A 24,413-nucleotide genomic window follows, 5' to 3' on the forward strand; every position below is an offset into this window, starting at 1 on the left:
ACCTCCGAAATCCAAACTTTACCTCAGAAAACGTTTAGACTTCGGACCCATTTTGGTCACGGCGGTCGCTCGGAAATTAGCCAATAGTGAAAGAAATGTTATAGTGCCCAAGTGGACGCACGGGTACTATTACATTCAAACACAGATTACGTACATACTCTCATAATCCACAACAAACCACCTTCACAATTTGGGCGCAAGTGTCTTTAGATGCCTTTCAAGGCACGGAAGTGTAAATTTCTTGAACCCGCTTACAAAATCCATTTAGCAGTCGACAAATCAACTCAAATCAAATGAAAATATATTAATTCAAATAGACTTTTACCGATACTTTTCTGTCTAAAGATATATATATTTCCTACAAAATTCTCGTGAAACGAATTACATTTGATTTTATCATCAATTTTTTTTTTTTTTACTAATAAAGTATTATTTATCTACAATCACAGCAGAACCATTGTCATTATGCGCTATTAAAACTATCGATGCGCAACACATCCTTGAATAGCTATAAAGTAATGCGGTGCTTTTATTAACATCAATTATATCGATAATAACTGTGCCAATAACTTAACTTCTATAAAAAAATGCGCTAGAATTTCAAGACTTTTTTGTTATTTAATACATATAGTAATAGAGATTCTTAAATATATTTTTTTTTTCAAATATATAAACATTTATTTTATCTTCAATTGCTCGTGTTCCACGTGATAATGTAGTGGTGTGTGTATTATTTTGAAAACGATTTCCTTATGATTAATTAAATACGTACACACCCAGAAAAAAACGCCTCAATTATTTTGTCCTGTCACAACAAACAAATCTGATACAACCGAAGATTTCAGGTGCACAATGGCTTTCTTTCGGAAGCACATACAGTGCACAGGTAGTGTAACATTGTTCTAACATTCTATGTCCAACTCGAACAATTTTTATGGGCCCACCACGGTACAGACGTATAACCCAGCCAAGTGTAACAGCCATATACTAAATACCAGATCATCGAGGCAGTTTCACTTTGCTATTAACCTATTAACGACTATAGTTACCTTCTGTGATCAATTTTATGCTTTTACGGCTTATAAACTTTAATCACAATCTACCTACCTATATATAAATTTACTGGTGGTGGGGCTTTGTGCAAGCTCGTCTGGGTAGGTACCACCCATTCATCAGATAGTCTACCGCAAAACAGCAGAACTTGGTATTGTTGTGTTCCAATTTGAAGGATGAGAGAGCCAGTGTAATTACAGGCACAAGGGACATAGCATCTTAGTTCCTAAGGTTGGTGGCGAATTGGCGATATAAGCGATGCTTAACATTTCCTACAATGTCAATGTCTATGGGCGTTGGTGACCACTTACCATCAGGTGGCCCATATGCTCGTTCGCGTAACTATACTATAAAAAAATTATATATTACTTCACATTTATATGCGAAACTCGAAAAAAAAATCAATGAAACCTACTTTGGAAATTCAGTGACACTGAGTGACCATCTGATCTACGATGCGCATAAATATTCAGTAGCAGCGTGGTGGGTTAAGTACCGAATCCATCTTCTTAATAAGACAGGCCTTGTCCAACAATGAGACATTATGTATATCCAAGCGTTTTTACATTTAGTTGAATTTTATACATCATACCAAAAACGTATTATATATTACTTAGATATGGCTTATAAAGAATAATATAATAATATTCTAAACAATTTCATTTAATTATATTAAATGTGATATATAAAAATGTGAATAATTCTATCGATCATCGATTATCGACATCTCATGTGAATTTAATGAGCACATCTCTTTCTATGAGAATATTTATATGCGTACATTCTTGATTTTTTTTATCGCTAATTAAACCTTATTGCAAAATATTAAAGATCAAAGAAACGCTAACTTTTTTAAATAAACAGTTCGCGGTAAAATTACATGTACGTAGCCTCAGTAACAAGTAGAAATAAATAAAACAATAGAAATTGTATGTTATTTTTATGACGATATGGCTCAAAATCATTTACCCAAATTAAGCAGATGATTTTTTATTGCAGGAAATCGAAGAAATGCGAATATTTAAAATTAATTATATCACTGGTTATCAAATAATCATTTCAAAAAACACATTTACAAGTGGATTTTTTATTCAACACCTTGCAAAGGAACGAATATTTTTTGTCTCATTTAAGCAGACACACGTCAATATTGTCTCAAGACAGGCGAACTGCCGGATATCTATTTGACAGTAATTAATTTATGTCAAAAATTGACAACAAACGCTGCCGCGCCATAAGCCATATGTGCATTGTATTAAAATATATATATATATATGACCGTAAGACCTCAAGGCCGTACAACCATAAGGCCTTTGCCTATTAAGACTCGGCTTTACACAACGATAAAACTAGCAGATAAAATATGAAAAATAGTGAAGTTACTCATGATATATACTATCGCCAAACAGCAATATTTAGATTATATATTTCGGTTCGAAAGGTGAGTGAGCCAGGTACAGGCACAAGGGTCATAACATCTCAGTTCCCAAGATTAGTGGCGTATTGAAATTATGATGGAAGGTTAATATTTCTTTCAATATCTGGTAAATACTTACAATTAGATATGACCCATTTGTCAGTCTGCCTAACTGTTTAAAGTTAAAAACATCATTCATCCTATTCAGTAGAAACTTAGCAGTGGCTTGCGGTTTCAGTAGTAATGGTTGTATTTCTAACTGTTTGGATACATGTTTTCCCGATTACACGGGCAATTCTTCCAGCAATTTTTTTTTTTTTTATATGCCCCGGGATGGCATATGACTCTACTCCACCTGATGGTAAGTGGTAGTAGAGTCCAAACGCGACGACGGCCAGTACAGTCGGGAAGAAGTTTCTGTATTAGCCGTCCCCGCCTTGCCGGCCCGCAAGATGCCTCTTAACGCCTCGTTTGAAGGAACCCGGGTTGTAAGAGGAGGGGAACACGTGAGCTGGTAAGGAATTCCATTTTTTGGTAGTGCGACAAAGAAAGGAGTTGCCAAATTTCTTTGTGCGCGATGGAATTGATGTCACAGTTAGGCGGTGACATCGAGAACCAGCTTGCGTGGACTTAAGAAGGAAGGGGGAAGCAGGAATTAGAGAGAATAATTCCTGAAAGACCCGAGTCAATCTTGACCCAGTGATTGTAAAATGCGGTGGCTGTATCTTATCCTAGTAGTGTGTCATGTCTTCGTGAATATCTATAGTTGGTGGATTGCAATTATAGGTTCCTGATCGTAGCACCATTAACGGCATAGCCGTGCGTTGTATCGAATATATTATACCATAAAAAATTAACGAAGTATTTTACCGCGTGTCAAGAATTACCTTTTAAGTATATGGTTGATGCGTCCTGCCTGCTTGTATATTAAGTATTGTTTAATTATATTCCTTTTAACCACTTTCTCTTGCGTTATTTAGGGGAAGCTTTGCTAGCTTTTTTACAAGTAAATGTATTATAAGTGTTTTGTACTATTAAGGCTGTATGCCTCCCAATTAAAATTATGAATAAATATTGAAAATGAATAGCTTGCTATCGGATATCGGAATATAGATCGTATACGTGGATACGTGGTAGTACGGTAATCCGTCACGACCGGAAAGAGTTCAGGCGCAGGACCAACAGATTTACTTGCTTTCCGAGGCACGAGAGTGTACCAAATTCCAGACTCCGGGCTGCTATTGAGAATATTTGACAGAAAAACCCGATAACTTTTATTTGCCCGACCTGGGATTTGAACCCAACCTTCGGGTATGCGGCTTTACGTCTAACCACTAGACCAAAGAGGCAGTCATAATATCTTTATTTCTTAGCGTGTCAATGCCTATGACGGTGGTGACTACATACCAACAGGTGGTCCGTTTGAGTTATCATGTGATGATGAAATTAATTCCATGACGAAAAATTTTGATATAAAAATCTGCATATGTCGTATGTGTATCTAATACAATCACTTTTTACCCTTAATAGGCCAGCGTTTGACCGTTGACTTGCCTGATGTTAAGCATCGACACGGTCTAGGATGTAGCACGCTTGCCTAGAAGAAACCTGTTTACTCTGGATTTGAAGACACCAACGTTGTACCTATCAGGAAAACTTGATCAGCGTGTTGATCTTGATCGCCTTTGCCCAGAAGTGTGAAATATAGTATCTTTCCCTAAATTTCACCCGTTAAATATATACGATATAAATTTGGTATTTTGTTAAAACTAATATTACATCAATACGTAATATTGGTTTTAACAAATTACCAAATTTAATTTATATCACTATATAAGTTAATTTGAGTAAAATTGTGACAACAATTTAAATAATTATCCGTATAAAGCGATTACAATCATCAGCTATCGAGTTTAATTTCTTGAGTGGATAATATGTGAAATTGTATGTATACATAATATATTTTCTGTAAATATGTGCTGGTTTTACTAGCGTGAATAAACGAACCAACCATTTTTTTTACTACGTACTTGGCGGCGTAAGTCCCCATAACCCCCATAGACATTGGCGCTGTAAGAAATATCAACCATTCCTCGCCATCAACCAACTAAGATGTTATGTCCCTCGTGTTCCATGCACTCGTGTCTGTTACGAATCGAAATATAACGGAAATATAAACGTTCATAAAATGGGAAATAAAAATATTAAATGTGGCAAAACAGACGTATAATTTTTCATTGTTCCACCTGTTAAAACCGATAGTCGCGGCAGCTATAAGAATTTAACTATTTTTTATATTTAAAGAGTTTAATAACCTCGTTCGAACTGTATAATACGAAATGGCCTGTCAAGACGCGTAGAGAATTATTTTTAATACAAAATTTTACCCCGAAAATATAAGATATCTTATTATAGGAGAAGTTTTTATGATTTTAAGTTCAACACATTTATGGCTGTGGTGCCACGTGACTTCATCATCATTTCTTGTCTACGATTTGCTAGATTGAATGACGCTTATGACGTTTAGAGTCAATACATTAAGTTTTAGTTTTTCTCGAAAGACAGAAATATCACAAAAATAATTATTATTTAAATTGGAGTTGTTACTAGAATTATCACGTTCATACAAAAAGTCTCCAACTTTATAATGTCTTATTTTATTATTATGTGATAAACGTTCCTTATTATCTTAAATATTATTATTTTAAATTTTTAACTTTTTTACTGTGTTACTAGTCGTATTTTTTTTAATTCCATTTTTTATCGTGTTCGTTTAATTTTTGTCTAATTCCAATTAAAAAAAAATACTCTTTATTGACATTTTTCTTTACCTGTTCAATTATGAATTAAATTTAAAAGTTACAAAAGGCAAGTTTTTACATAAAACGTGGCACAGCGAAAGTTTTTCGGTAATAACCATATATGATGTATTATGTCAAAACTATACTTGTTAAAATGTTAAACATGTAATGGAATGATGAAAAGCCGAAACAATTGTTTCGTTTAAAATATGGTCGTACCCGGGGGGTCTTGCTAATGAGCAAGAAAACATTGCAACAAGTTAACATATTAAAAACATTAAAATAATAATCATTTTTGACAAGCTGGCTATCAAAAATAAATATAAAAAAATGGAAGCGCTTACGCCGCTTCAAAGATGAATATGATTTAAAAGCAAACAGCCAAACAAAAGTGTAACATAAGGATGTAAGTTTTTTACTAAATAAATTAATTATTTTGAAAAATAGTACATTGACATAATCATATTATAAATGAACAAAAATTTAATTTGTCACTATAATAATTGTCATAAGAAATTCATAATACAATCACACAGATAAATAATATATATGGTGATAACGAAATGACAGCTGACATTCGGTGACATTTCGAAATGGCGGTAAATCGAAAAAATACGAATGTCAGTAGTATTTAAGAACAGGTGGTGTAGAATTAAAAAAAAGAGTTAAAATTTATAACATTGAGTATCCTTTCGAGATTTGATTAACGTAAAATAATCTTAATGTTCAAAGTAATAAGATTCAATTTGAAATAATTGATGTGGTGTCTGTAAATTAAATTTTGCAATAAGGATTTTCTACACCGGGCCTTTTGACATTGATAGTGGAAACAAACTTAAACCGGAAATAAGCAAGCTGTTTGTTAAACGTTAAAAATGCAAATGTCAGCGTATAATTGCTTGTAAGCCTTATTAATATAATTAATGTGCAATGTCCAGATAACTTGTGTATCTGTTTTATCGCTCATAGCTCAAGTATACGCTGCAACCGTATTAGGAATGTTGTAATGTTACGTTTTAGTTCTTATAATTATTAGGTCCTAATTACGTATTTACTATAATTATAATCTAAGTATAACATTTCTTGTAAAACTACATGTAAATAACTTTTTATTTAAGCTTAATTGACGTGACCTAAAATTACATATTTTGAAAAACATTAAAATCCATAGTTTAACATGAATTTTAATTAACCTAAAAAAAGCGAGCTACCAAGGTGCTAAGAAAAACAAAATAATCTTACTGTGCTCTCCACATATCACAGATATGCACAAGCTGTCCAAACCATAGACAAACTCTACCGAAGGTTAAGCATAAACAAGTACAATCAGCATGATTTAAGCAACCCTAAAGCGTACAACGATTTACGGGCAGCGCAATCAATGAGCATATTTTGACGTTCCATTATGTTGTTTGACATCTTCATATCTCAGTTATTTATGGTGCCGACTGTACCTGGAGGTGTTGTTTGCATTTTAGCCATTTTCGTACCGATGTACTATTTCAAAGTTTGACGTGTATTTTAATGGGCGTTTAAATGGCCTGTCTCTATTTTTATTTGAACTATGTTGTGTGTAACAAATCAGAAAATAGCTCCATACATATCGTTGTGTTATTACATGCGTAAATCGGAGCTTAGGCTTTTGCATAACGATACATAATAGACTTAAGCTGAAACCAAATCTCGGCTTTTTCGGCAAAAAGCCGAGATGGCCCTGTGGTAAGAACGCGTGAATCTTAACCGATGATCGTGAGTTCAAATCCGGGCAAGCACCACTGAATTTTCATGTGCTTAATTTGTGTTTATAATTCATCTCGTGCTTTACGGTGAAGGAAAACATCGTGAGGAAACCTGCATGTGTCTAATTTCACTGAAATTCTGCCACATGTGAATTCTACCAACCCGCATTGGAGCAGCGTGGTGGAATAAGCTCCAAACCTTCTCCTCAAAAAGAGGAGAGGAGGCCTTTAGCCCAGCAGTGGGACATTCACAGGCTGTTACGGAAACCAAATGAATACTTTATATTTATTTTACATATTATATATTTTAATCGAATACTCATAGACAATAATACATACTCTTTAAGCAAAATTTATAAGACTAATTAATTAATTAGTAAATAACAACTGACGTACTAATATGTGATAATACAACACAATTTAATTCCCCAAAACGAAAAAGATACTGAAAACATAAATTAAAGTGGAATTTTTCCTAATTAAAACTTATAGCACCACAGCGCCTGGTGACTAGCGACACAATTTTGGCGTTAAGAGAATAAAAAAAAAACATTTATAAGCCATTTAAAGTCATTCCACGTTTTATGCGAAACTCCAATGACAATTACCCGAAAAGAAATTACAGCTGCCGCACGTAATTATCGATTACAATCATCGAATCGATTTCGATCATAATTGATTGAGCGCACGAGCCATTTTTTTCGGAATACCATATCTGTAGCGATAGAAATCAAACGCCATTACATGCCTTATGTTAGTAGATATATGAATCAAAATCAAAAAACGAAATTTTACATCCCAATTCACACATCTATTGATATTTTAATGTAACAATAGAAGCAATTCGAAACCTTTCCTACTATATAATACCAACTAAATTTGCTTGAATGTATTCAAATAATATCAGAAGAAGATTTTTTTTCGTACAAGCGATTATAGTTCTTCTCTGTATTGTATTTAAGGGCTATATTTTCGTGTTTTATTTATGTTATTAGATGCAATTCGAAATCGATCACGAGTTTCGGAATTCGACATTCAAATTTAATAGCCGAAAGTTATGATAAGCAATCGAAACCGTATCACACTTAAGCCAATAAATCGTTTTTTTTTTCAATCGTTTATTTTAATTATAACCTTTTTATGTTCCACGATGCTAGTTGATTTTTATGTCTATTTAAGTTTTCATGAGACCGAATAAGGCATATGAAGTCCAAAGGTTACTTCTTGTTGGGTATAAAATGGTTATTGAATATATAGTTAAATAATAAGAGCATTAATTTGCTTGCACATAAACTGCATATTTTTTTCCATGGCGAGAACACGTGAATCTTAGCCGAAGATTACGAGCACTCAGGCAAATACTTCTGAATTTTTACAAGTTTCGTCTGTACTGGACAACGTGATGAAATAACCTCAAAAATATCAAGATATATTTGATCAGTAAAGTACAAAAGCATTAACAGGCCATTACTTTTTTTCTATAAAGCCAATTTAGATAAAGAAAAAATTATAGCTCAGTCATTATATGTTTACAACAATACTATACAATAAATACTTTTTGTATTACACAATGCAATATGGTTAATAATCTCCGACTCTTCTCTTTTCTTAAGAAAATACCTAAGCCCAGGATCGACATTAATTAATCACTACTAAACTTTTATAAGCATTATTACCGATACTTAGACGGGAAACCAATTTTTATAAAAAAAAAATAAGAGAAAATACTTTATTTTTTCTAAATACAATATCACTAAAACACAGTATGAACTCGCTACAAATCAAGCAATTCACAACGAAAGCCTTATTAATATGCAACAAGAACTAAAAACATAAACGGCGAATATATTATAAATTAGTCGTACCTTAGTTTTAAACTTTCCAAACATTAAATCAAAAACGTATAATAAGAGAGTGATTCACGTTCCGAAATAAACAGTTGACAAAGAGCATTTAAAAAGGTCCGATGTATCTTTAAAAATAAAGGTAAGGAGCCTTCTGTAACAGGAGTACATCAGATAGTGGGTTTTAATTGAGCTACACTCGTGTTTCTGATTTATAACCTGGTCCCGCCAAAAGTTATTTTCATTTCGCGCCTGACAATTTGGACACACGGTTCGAGAATACAGATAACAAATAATGTAGATTAAATAAAATAATTTATTGCATTTGTTGGTAATGTAAAAAGTATATATTTATTTAAAGTAAATGTATTATTATAAATACTATTATTTATTCAATAATCAGTCGAGATGTGGCTTTAGTGTTTTTATTTAAAACAAATTGATTTAATTATTTATGAAAATAAATTTAGCTTTATATTTTCCAAAAAATCTGTGTATATTATTATTTTATTGTATTGAATATGTGTAAGTAAGTTAGTTTTGATAACATTATAATATGTCAGTTATTTGTCAAATTCGGTTGACGATTTGAGTCTTTATTGTAATCATCAAACAAAAGATGTCTTTGACGTAATCGAATAAAAAAAAAAACTCGCTCCACTTTCTACACAGCCATGTGTGTCATTTCAAAGATCTTCGGAGCTGATACAAGGCTGGCACATCCAGTCTCGATTTGTTTTGTTTCGTTCGATGCGGTAAAATATTGTTCCATCTCGATTGAATTTCATCACCCTGAGGCTTAGGCGTGATGATACAAGGGCAATTAATGACCAATTATATATTTTTAAAACTAACCAAATGCAAAACATTAGCGGGAAGGTGAACCTACATACGATTTTAATATAATATAATGAGAACCTTTTTTTATGTTTATTTATTATTACAACACAGTTTTTCAACTGTAACTGTTATATATAAAATACCGTTTCTTTATTTATAAAGTATATTATGTTCCTAAACCATTCATTGGATTGCTATGGAAGTTTGGTGTGATGTTGTATGCAAAGAATTCTGAGATAAAATTTCTCTATAGTAGAGGTCTACTTTATTCATATAACGTTTTTCATTTAATCATCAAATGTATTAATCGTGCAAATATACGTTACGACTTTCAATATTCTTTTTTTAAATGATAATATATTTTTTATATTTAAATGAAATTAACTAATTCCCAAGAAACTGTCAAAATTCACATTGACATAATTTTGTATACAAGTCAATCTTTTATACAGTAATATCAAAGAACAATAGATAGTGCACGAGTCGAATTGAATAACTCAATAGGTTTAAGGCGTCACTGCAAGTTTCAACGAATGGGCATAAGGTTCCTATTGGCATAAAAGGTTATGTGTAAAATGATTACTTTAAGCTTTATTATTCAGTAACATAATATCCATTTTTTATCCTCTCCTGTTTCCTTGGTAATTTATGAATATAATAACTTTAAAAGTATTAAATTTATTGAATTATATTTTAAGTATTAAATCGGCAATCAATTTTCGAAAGCGAGCTATTGAGGGTGCAATTTAGTATATAATATTTTATACAATCCCACCAAGAATGGTAATTTACTCGATGAAAACTATTTCCAAGATAATGATATTAATTTATTCTGACATTTGAAGTCGGTGACTTTCAGTATTACAATGAAGTTAAATGTTAAACAATTGATTAGTAGTATGTCTGATAATTTACAGTATTGTTGAAATTGCGCAAACATTTCGTTTCAAAAATAGTAAACTTTTACTTTAAAATTGATCTTACTTTTATTTTCTATATCTCCAAACATTATAAAACAACTGAAGTACGACTTCAAAATAAAAGGCAAAAGTGAACCTGTATAGTTTTATAAACAATTCACATATCAATTACTTAATATAATATAATAGTATGATTACACTATGTGTGAATATATATAATTAATTCACTGTAATGCATTTAAAGCCGAGATGACCCAGTGGTAATAACGCGTGAATCTTAACCGATGATCGTGGGTTCAAAGCTGTGCAAGCACCACTGAATTTTCATATGCTTAATTTGTGATTATAATTCATCTCGTACTTAAAGGTGAAGGAAAACATCGTGAGAAAACCTGCATGTGTATAATTTCACTGAAATTCTGCCACATGTGTATTCCACCAACCCGCACTAGAGCAGCGTGGTGGAATAAGCTCTAAACCTTCTCCTCAAAAAGGAAGAGGAGGCCTTTAGCCCAGCAGTGGGACATTCACAGGCTGTTACGGCTACGGAATGCATTTAAAACGTTTTTAATACAGGAACAAATTCTAGGACCATTTTTCTTTCCTTTCGTTGTTTCTTACTTAACTATTTAAGGGCTATAATAATAAAATACGTTTCAAGCTAAGCATATTTATGTATGCTGCAAAAAATCAAGCCATTAACACAGGCATACAGCTAATCAGTCTATATTCGTTAACATAAAGCAAACACAAGGAGGTTTTATTTGTGTTAATGTAACTTTTTTTTATTTGCGAAGCGTGACCTGACGGAGACTTCTGTCGCGTGGTCGGTTTATATGGCGCTGTTTTGATTTTGATGTATTTTATGGATCTAGCTCTTACTAATGTTTTTGTAAATATTTTTCTGAGCATTGTAATAAGGAAATTTTAAATTTGTTAGAACAATCCATAATACTTTCTCAAATGTAAACCAAAATATCAATATAAACACATCGCATTTTAAATAATCGGCGAAAATAAATTATTTATATCATAGTATCTGATATATATTATGAAAAACATAATGAGAAATGAACACCATCCAAAACATTATAGTCTGTTTTAAATGGTGTCCATGATTAGAGATAAACATAAATCATATTTTAAAAACAATGCGTTAAATAAAAATAAGACTAAAATTATTCGCTAAAATAAATTAAAATAAATAAAAAAAAACAAAATGCCGGCTTATTTTAAATGTCAACATCATGTAATCCTGGCGTGTGGCTGCGGTGTGAAATCAGTATAGTGATAAGCTAACGACCGTTTCTTCACTCGGATTCCTCCGCCCGTATCAATTAAATGGCTGGTCCAATCTTGCAGAGCAAAATATTTCTCTCGACTTTTTTAATTAATGGACTTGTATTTTGAGTATTGTTCGTCAAAGTTTATGGAAAATTCGATAACGTAACATTTTTTAATGTTATAATTAAAAAATGCATTCAAGGCTTTACCCAAAAATGGATGTTCCACAAATATTCGTTTTAGGTCCTTTTACATTTTTGGTATGTATAAATTATCCTCCTCTTTAAGATAATAGCATTATTTTGTTTTAATGTAATGTAAGTGTAAAAAATTTCTAAATATTACAATGCACATTATCACTTATATAAAATTGACTTACAATAAAAAGTTCGGTTTAAAACGAGGGTAGGAAAACTGAACTATTTTAATACAACAGCTTCTACGGTATTTTTAGAAAAAAAAATCCTTAAATTTAAAGCTTCTGTCTATTCTCTATCAATTCTAAAATGAAAAGCCTTATTATGGTCGGCCTTAATACATATTCAAGTAACTGATATTTGAGTGTACTCGATTACTATATTTGATTAAAGTTAGTACTATGATTTTCAGTACATGAAAATGGTAAAAATTATATTTAAAATCTTCCATTTTACATTTCAATTAAATGTTTCATATTAATTTTGTCGTCTATTTTCGTCCTATCTGGGGCGAGGTATTCAATTATATTTTAATAATCTCTCAGACACTTTTATATATGCTAATTATTTATTAACAATTTTGAAGATTTCGTTCAGAAACATTGATAAACAAGGATGGTTATACTCGATACTGGATCGTATGATTTTTTAGGTGATAATGGATTTTCATATTCGTTGCTTTTCATGTAGTTTATAATTATCAATTTGGACATTTCAAGGGATGTTACAAAAGTGCCTACATGAATCATGTGTATTTTAATTTTTGTTTTTAAGTGCCGTACAAATTCTAAGGTATCATAAGACAAGTTAACAAGCTCTTGAAAATAATTAGATCATTAATTCTACATAGTATTGTAATTTAAAAAAATATATTATATTTTTTATAGTAAAATTCAACGGTTTTCTATAACACATATTTGCAATTTTACCATAATTTCGTATTAATGTCCACCTCCCCACGTCCGTACGCCGTGACAGTCGGCTATCAAGTGAGTCAATCTCGATTAGCGCGCCCATGACGTCTCGTTTCACGCAACTGACGCTCCGTGACAGTTGGCGCGGATAGATAATCTGTTTTGACGAACGAAACGTATGACGTGTGTAATAAGTAATTATCTGTTTAAAAAAACACTACAATTTCAAGAAGGCATGTTTACAATTATATCATACTATTATGTAAACAATTTAACCTAAATCTGTTATAAAAAATGCCTTAGTGAACGTCTGGGGAGATCGTCCACACACTCGTCAATGATTTTATCGCCAAGTGACTTTAACAGGCTTACATACAATGATTCGGTGCTCCATGGCAAAATTCTCGCAGAAGGGTTTTATTCTTATAAGCAGTTATGGGCCTTACCACCTGTTTGCCGCTTTATCTGGTTTTCCTGCCTACAAGTAAAATAAGAATACAGTTACCATTAGTTTGTATTTATTTAAATTCTATGGTAATTTTTTTGTATAAGTTTACAAAAGTGTAAACTAATATTTTTGGAATTTCCAATGAACAAATAAAAGCCCGAGAGACCGATACAACTAAATTCAAATTTAAAATATTCCGAACACTTACAAAATTGTAATTGTAAATTTAGAATAAAGGCACCTATAACTCTCGAGGATTCCCACAGGGAGCGCCGACAGCCAATGATTTATCTGCTATCCGCTCCTTAATTAATACGAAACGAGAAAATAATACCATCTCTCTCCAACCTATATAACTACCGATACACCTATTCCCGTCTTAGTCACTTTAACCGTAAAATGCTGGTATTGAGACATCCTATTGTCGTGATTTATGGAATCATCGAGAAATACCCATTTGTTTACTTTAGAAATTAGTGGTTCACACAGAGCTCCACCGATTTATGTCGCCCTGGTAATTCGATATGTAAATCGGCTGTATTTCATACTTACATGTGTAATAGGATTATGACTTGTAGAACAAAATGAAGCATTAGACCCTTGGACGGTCATAATTTAAGAATATGGTCACAATAAATTAAATGACAATCTACAGAAAGAGTTTTATTTAAGCCCTTAGATAACTTTTTTGTGTATCATTTATTTTTATTGATAGTAAGAAAAAAAGGTAATCGAATGGGTTATTTGATGGTATGGCAAGTGGTCACCCCTATTAGATTTTAACCAACCTGACCAATGTGTTTCCGTGACCATCTCGGTTATATCTCATATCAAATCTTACTAGAAAATTTTTACTCTTACCCATGTAAATACGTTACATTTATAAATTTTAGTTCAAAGAATCTTTATTCTCAAAAAAAGACGAACGTCCGTTACATGAGAACAACATGACATAAAGTTAAATATAATAATGTTCAAAGTTACATTTAATAAAGCAATTAAACAATTTACAAATCGAATATATTTTAGGCATTAAAACTCTTGAAGCTTTTTCTTATCAGCAACCAAAACTTCCCCGTACGGAGGGCCGAAGTGACCCCAACGTCTAATTAGTTGAAAGCCTTTGTCCGTAACCGTTGAGCGTTAAACCGATGTTGACATGGCGCGAACTGTGTCGCGTGTCGAGCACAGATTATATATGATTTAAGCAGCGTCTTTTTTACAGACTGAAACAAAAGTCTTAACTGATATTTTGTTTTTATTCGTTTATAAGTTAAAATTCCTTTTACTTTTGACTTATATGGCGTATTTTTGAAATATACTCATTTTTGTTTTTCTTTTAATTTGTATGTCTAAAGCTAGTGCATATTTATATGAATCAAATTTATAAAAAAATAATTTATAACTCATAGAAAAGGTTACTTATGGAAACCATAATATTTAGTTTTTACTGTAAAGAGATTCAAGTTAATATTAAAAATATTAGTAACAAAAAATCCTTTTTACGTTTTATAACAGCTGTATATTGGTACATATTTGCTTCCAGTTTTTTTTTGTTGTAAACAAATTTGACAGCTCATATAGTCTGTGAACACGGCTGCGTTCAAATCGCGCGCGAACGTGTCGCGTGTCGTGATAAAGATTAGAAACAGTCACGATGACTTACTACGGAGTATGTAAGGAAAGAGGTTGAATTGTTTTGTGATTGATCACATTAACTGAGTGCGTAATTATTATTATTTTTAATTGATACCCACAAAAATGTACATATGATGTGGAATATAGTTTTTTTTAAACACATTTATTAATTATTTATTAGCATATAAGTAACTGTATTAACTTATTTGTATTTATAATTTATAACGAAAAAGTGAAAAGTAAGTAAAGAGGTCTTTCATAGAAATAATTTATATGGTACTTAAGTGTTAACTAAAATTTGTGCCTATTTTTATTTATTTAACAAGCGGCTCTAGATTTAATCTCCCTATAGCAACACTGTATGGGGTCGTTGCTTTGCACAACAAAAAAAACAAATATTTAAATTTCTGTCTATGAACAATTAACTACTTTTGAGTGTTTAGTAAACGCTAATTAAGATAATCACTTCATACTATGGATCAAAGCACAGTGTAATTAATTAAATATTCAAGTACATATGACTCAAAAGAAACATATTTGCATAAGGTACGTTTCACTGAAAACGTCACATACATGTCAAGATATTTATTATTCATCTCATGCCCGGGGGTGATGGAAAACATCGTGATCTGAATGTGAATGTGATCTGAATGTGAATGTGAAATTTAAATGTCTCGGATGAAAAGTTGGTACATGTGTCTGCAACCCGCATTGAAGTGTAAAAGGATGAAAGTAGGAAAGGATTGGAGGGAAATAAACTCCTAGCCTTCTCGAAAGACGAGGTTCTACTTTTTACATAAATATTGCAGTTTGATTCACCAATTTCGCTTCTCTAACTTTCGCATCCCTATAATCAACGTTGAAAAAAATACGCAAAAGAGTTTATTTAGAAAATATATATACACAAAGGTGCGAACCCATTACTGGTCCACAAAACGGCTAATAATTCCAAAAACAAAAACAATTAAAAACGGACAAACATCTGGCGCAACCGTTTCACAATATGGCACGCGTCACGGTATATCACCATAGCCACCCCATAAAGAGCAACAGTGCGGAGAAAAAACACCGCATATTATTCTTTAGCTCGTTAGATCATTGTTATTGATGAGGTTATCGATTAATGTTTTAACCAACTTCGATAAAACTAAAGAGAACAATGTGTTATACTTATGATGTTTCAGAATGTTTAGAATCTTAACAGTAAAACAGTAACAGTAACAGCCTGTTAATGTCCCACTGCTGGGCTAAGGCCTCCTCTCCCTTTTTGGGGAGAAGGTTTAGAGCTTATTCCACCACGCTGCACCAATGCGGGTTGGTAGAATACACGTGTGACATAATTTCAATGAAATTAGATGCATGCAGGTTTCCTCACGATGTTGTCCTTCACCGTCAAGCACGAGATGAATTAAAATTACAAATTAAGCACATGAAAATTCAGTGGTGCTTGCCCGGGTTTGAACCCACGATCGTCGGTTAAGATTCACGCATTCTAACCACTAGGCCAACGTAAAAACGTAGATACGACATGAGATGAATTCGACTTTGACCATATCATTTAGAATCTTATCGACATGTAATTATAGTTAAAGACGCTTGCAATGTTTCAAGAAATCTTGACTTAGATATGTGAAAACTTTGTATGTTTAATGATTAATTCTGCTTCAAGTATATACATTCGATTTAAATAAATGTATCCGTGAACACAACACAAAGACAATATCAACAGAATAACTATAAAACTAACAGCCTTTTTATAAACGTTGGTTAGCGGCTGATTAGTTCAATAATGCTGTCTTCTTCTTTCGAATGCCAAATCATTAATGACAGAAAGCGAAATCAGTATTTAATTAAACAGCTGCTTAGTAACGTTTATAAGTGAGGCTGTAAGTTTTAAAGAACATTAATAATTGTTAATTAAAAAATTATATCTAATATGTAATATAAAAAAGTGAATGGAAAAGAATAAATATTTTTATTAAGTTCTAAATACTTTCTATAAACCACAATTTGTATTAAGTAGTCTTAAGCAGTGTTAAATTGTGAAATTAGCTGGTTATATTAAGCCAGCGAACAAACACGGCATTCATGATAATAACTCGTAAAATGAACTAAATTCAACAGTAGAGAATTAAAAACTATGGTATTTCAACTTGGTAGGCTAACTTTAAGTTTTAACTTAATTCGATTTACATTCAAGGAATAAAAACATTTTAACACATTGAAAAATTTGACTTACAGATATTTGTATTAAAAGTATAACTGTTCAAATTTAATTAAATATCACTTAAAATGAATATAATCATTCCATAAAATGTTATAGTAAATATTAAAGTTGAATAATTTTATAAAAAAAAAACATATAATATTAATGAGTAACATGCGATAATGGTTCTTAATGCACAAAATATGCAACAGGGTGGTCCTTGAAACATGGTATAATAAATAATACTATAAACATGTCACGTAAGGCTGTAATCGCTTGAGGTACGTTGTTTTATAAAAATAGCGGTTAGCCGTCAAATTTATATATTTTTAATGTATGCCCTTAATGTTTTATAGCAAGATCTATAAGGAATATTACGTTTGAACTAAATGTTACTGAAAGTTTAATTAATTTACTATCGCCTATATTTTTATTATAATATTCTTTCTTTTTAATATTTACCTGTATCGTTATTTTACATGTAAGCTAAGCAGTAATTATGCTGTACAAACTAACCGTTTCGTTTGCTATCCGTGGATTAAAGTTAGTCGTTATATATGAATTTAAAAAATAAATATAAGAATACTACACAAATATTCTCCGTCCTATTTGATGTAATCGACTTAAATAACAATATTTACAAGCAGCCGATATAAAGTGACAAAAAAGCAACGTCTATTTGCCTATTTATTTAATTTTATATGAATATCTATGAAATAGAATCTGTTTCTTCTTGGTAGAGCTGGCATTCCGAACCGGTGATAACTTGTAGCTTTATATTGATTGAATTTTTATTTCCTTAATTTTGTCTTAATAATTAATCTCTTGCTCGTGAAGGAAAACATCGTGGTAACCTGCATGTGTCGAAAGAAATCCACCACATGTGTATACACCAACCCCAAAATATCCCAAAACTTACTCCTTAACAGGAAAGGAGGTCTTAAGCTAGCAGTGGGATATAAACATGCATTAAATACTTTACTAGTTCTAGATATAAAACGTGTTTGACTGTAGAATAGGTAGCTGGTATTTCTCTGGACGATCTCTCGTAGTCTTATAGGACACAAATTATACTTAACCGAGGAAGAGAAAAACGAAAAGCAGGACCAGTACCTACTTTCCGAAATAACGGAAGAAGTTAACTCCGTGCTACGAAAAAAATCCTAAAAGAAAGTCGAACATAATCAAACCTAGGACCTCATGTTTTAAAACAAACCACAAGACAAATGACGATAGTTCCTAATAGCTATAATGTAATAATAACAATAATTTACCTAAACATGCCGTCCAATAAACCCTAAACTTATAAATATTCATGAACCGTTGCGTGTCATATAATCCACTATTTCAATAATAATTGCCTATCAATACAACAAGCGACCGAATCATAGAAATAATTACTAATTGATTGGTTTTTTTTCTTGTTATTAATTACGATTCAGAGATGTAAATGATTGGAAAACTGTGAAAAAAAGCACGACTCACACTGTCTTGTATAATGTCTTTTAAATAGTTTTTGATTTATAAATACCTGTCTTGGTCTAATGACTAGATAGTGGCTAGTTATATAACTATATTCTTGATTAAAGTAACAGCCTGTGATGTCCCACTGCTGGGCTAAGGCCTCCTCTCCTTTTTAGAGAAGGTTTGAAGCTCATTCCACCACGCTGCTCCAATGCGGGTTGGTGGAATACACATGTGGCAGAATTTCAGTAAAATTAGACACATGCAGGTTTCCTCACGACGTTTACCTTCACCGTCAAGCAGATGAATTATAAACACAAATTAAGCACTTAAAAATTCAGTGGTGTTTGCCCGGGCTTGAACACACGATCATCGGTTAAGATTCAGGCGTTCATCTCGGCTATATTCTTGATTAAGTGTTCATGTAAATAATTCCTCACAAGCAATTCTGTCAAGCAGACAGCCGTCAGTGTATCCTGGCACGTAAAGCATTATGAGAAGCCTCGCGGAATATGAGAATCAAGGAATAGAGAATGCTTTTGTATTTTATAAAAAAAAAATGTGGAGAAGTAACAACCAGGTCCGGTTATACGATTGCAGATCTGACTTTACACCACAAATAAAAATAGTTTCGAATAAACCTAAGAGGACAATGCTGAGGAAGCACAATAAAACATATGGACTTAAATAAAGGGCGCGGAGAAAGCCTACATGTATCAAATGACATTCTGTACTATATGAAAACCCTATAGAGCATTAAAGCAGTTTAGTAGACTTCCAACCCTTGTTATGAGGATAAGATCCAGTCCAGCAGGGATACATCGTCAAAAAATACCAACTTCATACGTTTGTAGTCTGAAATGATCATAAAGAAACATTTATTAATGTGTTAATAACTTACGACCTTACTTATAATGTGATTAGTTAAACAATGCTGCGTCCTCTTCTTTCGAATGTCAAATCAATGATGACAGAAAGAGATAAATCAGTGTTTGACTAATCAGTCGCTTAGCAACGTTATAAGGCCGTTAAGCTTTTAATTTATTGACTTTGAAATCTTAAAGGATTGCGGGCTTTTTATAGAATCGATCCTTACATGAATGAATGAATATTGTAATCATTAATTATATTTTAAAAAAACGTATCGACGAACATTAACGAGCTTTAACTTACTATTGGGAGCTTACATCCTTTCAAAATTAATTATAAACAAACGAACTAGCTTAACATCTCATTAAAGACAGCTCACCTGTATCCTGTAAAACAATGAGTAAGTATTACTTACAAGGCAATATTTTAATAAAACTCCTATTTACAAATGAAAAAATGTAAAACTTAATCAATAATCATACCTTATATCATTAATACAAACAGTTTACATGCATTTTATTGCAAATAAAGCGCTTAAAAGCACACATAAGCCGTTAAAGAGATAAACTGAATGGGTAGATAAATTTTCATATTCAATTCCATGTAAAAAAAATCACTCTCCGATACTCCGCGGTAATGACGATCATAATGGGTGATAAAACCCACTGAGGTCGATTAGTGACGTATCTGAGGACATTATCGATAAATCGAGTCGATAGCCAACGTTATCTTGATCACAGCGCGCAAAACGATAAATCCTATACTATTCTACAAAAAGTTAAAAGTTTGTCTAAATGAAAATTTCGATAAATGAATTTTTATTTAATCGTTTCTCTGTATCTGTTTATTTATTGACGCGACATTTGGTATCTCGTGTCCAGCTGTATTAATTAAAATACAATCGATAGAATCCATTCAAAATAGATATAATAAAAAACATCGCCGATACTTATTACAATTATATTCATTGAACGAGTAATATTATATGTCGACGTACTTAAATGCAAATATCAATGGTAGCATGTTTATGTGATACAAATGCACCATTTTTAATTATAGTTGTCAAAACATCATATGCTTACTAACATATTAATTTAATTGAAAAAATATGCTGATGTCGTTAATAATAATTAATTATTTGAACTTTAATTATATCGAAGAATTATATTTTATCGTTTTGATAATATCTTAGCTAAGTCAATTGACAACTTAATTAAAGTTTATGCGTATATAATTATTGAAATTCGTTCGTTCAATTATATTAAATTGATTGAATTAAAAATATATAATTTTATTTATCGATATCGATAACAATTATACGTCATCACGTCTCTCACCACATGGCGAATCCCACGTACGGCAGTAATTGGCCATTTGCAACGGCTTGTGTTTGTTTGTTTTTGAAAGCAAAATCGAAATTACTCTGAAACTATTAACGATTTGAAATTCATTATGGTATAAAATATTGTATTATTTAATGAATTTGGAATAACGTTTTGTTAAAATGGTTTCTACAATTATTATTGCTTAAGCATAATAAAAAATCTGGCTTTTATGGTATTATAAAATAAAGTCCCGCCGCGTCTGTCTCTCTGTTTGAACGCGGTACACTCTAAAACCATGTAAGAGATTTTCATACGGGTTTCACCAATGGACGGAATAGTTCATGAGGAAGGCTTAGGTGTATAATTCATTAATGTTTTGTGTAATTTGACTGAAATATGACGATGATAATTGAATGATATGATAATTTATTGATAGCTTTACTGACGTGTGCCGCGTAACCCAAAAGAGTTATGTGCATTCTGAAATAAGCTTTTTATGTGGAGAAATTCTGCCACATGTGTTTTCCACCAACCCGCATTGGAGCAGCGTAGTGGAATAAGCTACAAACCTTCTCCTCTGAAAGAGGAGAGGAGGCCTTTAGCCCAGCAGTGGGACATTCACAGGCTGTTACGGTTTCATCTTCATCATCTACTTCATCCGCGTGTGAGAAGAGGAGGGGAGGACAAACTTGTTACTTTTCCTTTTCCGTTACACCTGACAACGTTAGTAGTTAAAACGAAGCGTAACTAATACACTAACTTACAATATTAGTAAGAATATAAATGATACAAATATCAATTTATTTAAAATGATATTATTATGTTTAATATTTATATACATGGAAAATTTATTGTTCAGTGTGTTAATGTATTTTTGTCTGTGTGTGTATGAAATTGTTTGTTTTCCCAAATTAAAAAACAAAAACAAAACGTGTATTACCGTAGTTGATTATAATTTTATTAATTGACCAAGCGTCGTGTATTTTTGTATCTTACATAATTAATTTGTAGAATATAATATAAAAACAAATATTTTGATATAAGTACAGATAACATATCACAAAATAACGAAATCAAAATAATTTAAAAATATTTTGCAACCCAAATATAAGTTTTCCTATTGGTTCATGTTATAATACTATTACTGAAAAGCATTTACTCAAATGTATGTTCTATCTGCGATAATATAAAGTCTAGATTTGTACAACAAATATCACCCTCACAGCATCCCTAAGTAAATTACGCGAAATGTGATTTGTCCCCAATAACCCCGCCTATTCACAGATTATATTTCAAAAATATTATATACTTAAAAACATAAATACCTTGTAATATTTGTGATATCCTTACAATTTGACCTACGGATAAAATACAAGATTAACGGTTTTTAAACTTTGTAAAGAGGGTGAGTTGTGTCTTCTTCTTACAAATGTCAAATCAATGATGACAGAAAGAGAAAAATTTGTTTCTGCCTAATATAAAATATATATAATTACAACGTTAGTGTCGTGGTATTTATGCCAGGATATATATTTTTATTATTTCAACTTAGATTTGGAATTCAAGATTTAGCAATAATTTTTGAAGCGCTATTTCTTTGAAGAGGTATAAAATTTCCAAGACGAATTTGTGAGCAACCCTTTTTATATTTAACGTTTAAATGAAATGCCTTTGACGTAAAAATGTTTCATTTCTGTCATATAAATTAATTAATAAAATTTAATATATTTTTTTGTTTGTTTCAGTGGTCATGCACAAAGAGAAAGAGGACCTTCACGCACACAGACGGGATCACACACACTACGAACACGTCATGCCTGATGGAGAAATGTTTCTACAGGTAAATGCAAAACTTGCTTAAAGTATAATTTGTTCGTGCTAGTTTTTTTTTTTTTATATTCGCCGGGAGGGAAAATGACTCTACTCTATCTGATGGTAAGTGGTAGTAGAGTCCAAACGCTTATTGATGAATTAAAATTTATATAAATAGTGTAAGTATATGACAAAATTAGTTTAAAAGCTATGACCAGTTGGGCTATTCTGTAAGAATAAACTCGAAAATCATCATAAAAAACGGTCGTGAAATATCAGAAAATGATGTGCGCCATTAATCATAACAATCATAGCATTACAAGAACACACGCATCAAAATAGTATATCACCATAAGTTGTCAACATTTCATCGATTGTCAACATTGAAGTGAGTTCTTACAGAATAGAAATGAATGAATAATTTGAAATGTCGAGAGGAACAGACGAGAAATTCAATAGTTACTACAATTATAAATCTTGGTTTTCTTATTGTTACGACTGTCGTTCGCATCGATGCTACGCTATTTTGATGCTCGTATCCTTTCAATCGCTTCTTATATTATCGTGAAATTTCAGTTATTTTATTCATCACAGCTCAACTGATTATAGTAACATATATCTATATATCTATAGCATTATATATTATGCGAAAACTTACTATATGAAATGAAAAGAGCGTGACGGAAACGCTAAACAGAAACCGATTATTATACCACATATACATGTGAAAACGAAGGTTGAATGGCATAATTCATAAACAGTTTTAGATATGCATGAAAATGGATTATGCAACAACAATTGTTACAAAAAATTTGAACTAATTCAATAAACCTAGTAGCACACTTCCAAAGTTAATTTTTCATACGCGGCTCATTGGTTCCCAATCAAATAAATCTTTCAATAGTTCGATAATAAATCAATAACGCTATAAATAAACGTCGTATTCTACTCTGTAACCGATATTTCACGTTCTCGACTTACAACGCATCTCCATTGCTATACGAGATACAATTTTATCTTTAACTATTTATAAATTTATTTAAGAACAAAATAATCTCTGTTTACGATTATTATATGTCAGAAAGTGATATACGAAATTGACTATAATAATTATGATATTTAAGGAAAACACGAATCAAAATAGCATATCATCATTGTGAGTTCTTACTTTTATGCTTAGAAAAGCTATCCAGAGAGAAATTAATTTTAAGTGTTGTTTATTAAGAATATTGATGTTAAATGTCATGACAGAATCATATGAAAAAAGTATTTAATAAATATATTTATATGTAAATTGGCCCTTTTTTCAAAATGCTTTTTAATAATGATGAGATATAATAAATAGGAATATTTATATCAATGAACGTCAATGAGAACGTAGATGTTATGTTCCTAGTGTCAGTAATTACACAGGCTAACTAACCCTTAGAATACAGAGTATTTCGGTTTAATAGTTAAATGATTAATGAATTGGTACTGGAAGTAGTTACTTCCCAGGTGAACTAACACAAATCCCTACCAACTCATTGGACTTGCCACTAGTATTTATTTTTATTACAAAAAGAACTTTAAGACATTTGATAATTAAGTTGAATTTGCCTTTAACAAAAGCCACGAGATCAAATCCAACGAAAATATTTG

The 24,413-nt window shown here is 31.6% G+C and overlaps 1 protein-coding gene across 1 annotated transcript in view; it reads left to right on the forward strand.

Annotated features, from left to right (window-relative positions):
* The window catches only part of LOC126776353 (aryl hydrocarbon receptor), a 128,783-nt gene that overhangs the window by 95,864 nt on the left and 8,506 nt on the right, over positions 1–24,413 (forward strand). The window contains exon 3 of the mRNA XM_050498815.1: positions 22,706–22,800. Within this exon, the coding sequence (XP_050354772.1) occupies positions 22,711–22,800 (90 nt within the window). The 5' untranslated portion in view covers positions 22,706–22,710. The remainder of the gene's footprint in view (positions 1–22,705; positions 22,801–24,413) is intronic.

The sequence above is a fragment of the Nymphalis io genome, chromosome 20, assembly GCF_905147045.1.
Source record: "Nymphalis io chromosome 20, ilAglIoxx1.1, whole genome shotgun sequence".
NCBI classification, from domain to species: domain Eukaryota; kingdom Metazoa; phylum Arthropoda; class Insecta; order Lepidoptera; family Nymphalidae; genus Nymphalis; species Nymphalis io.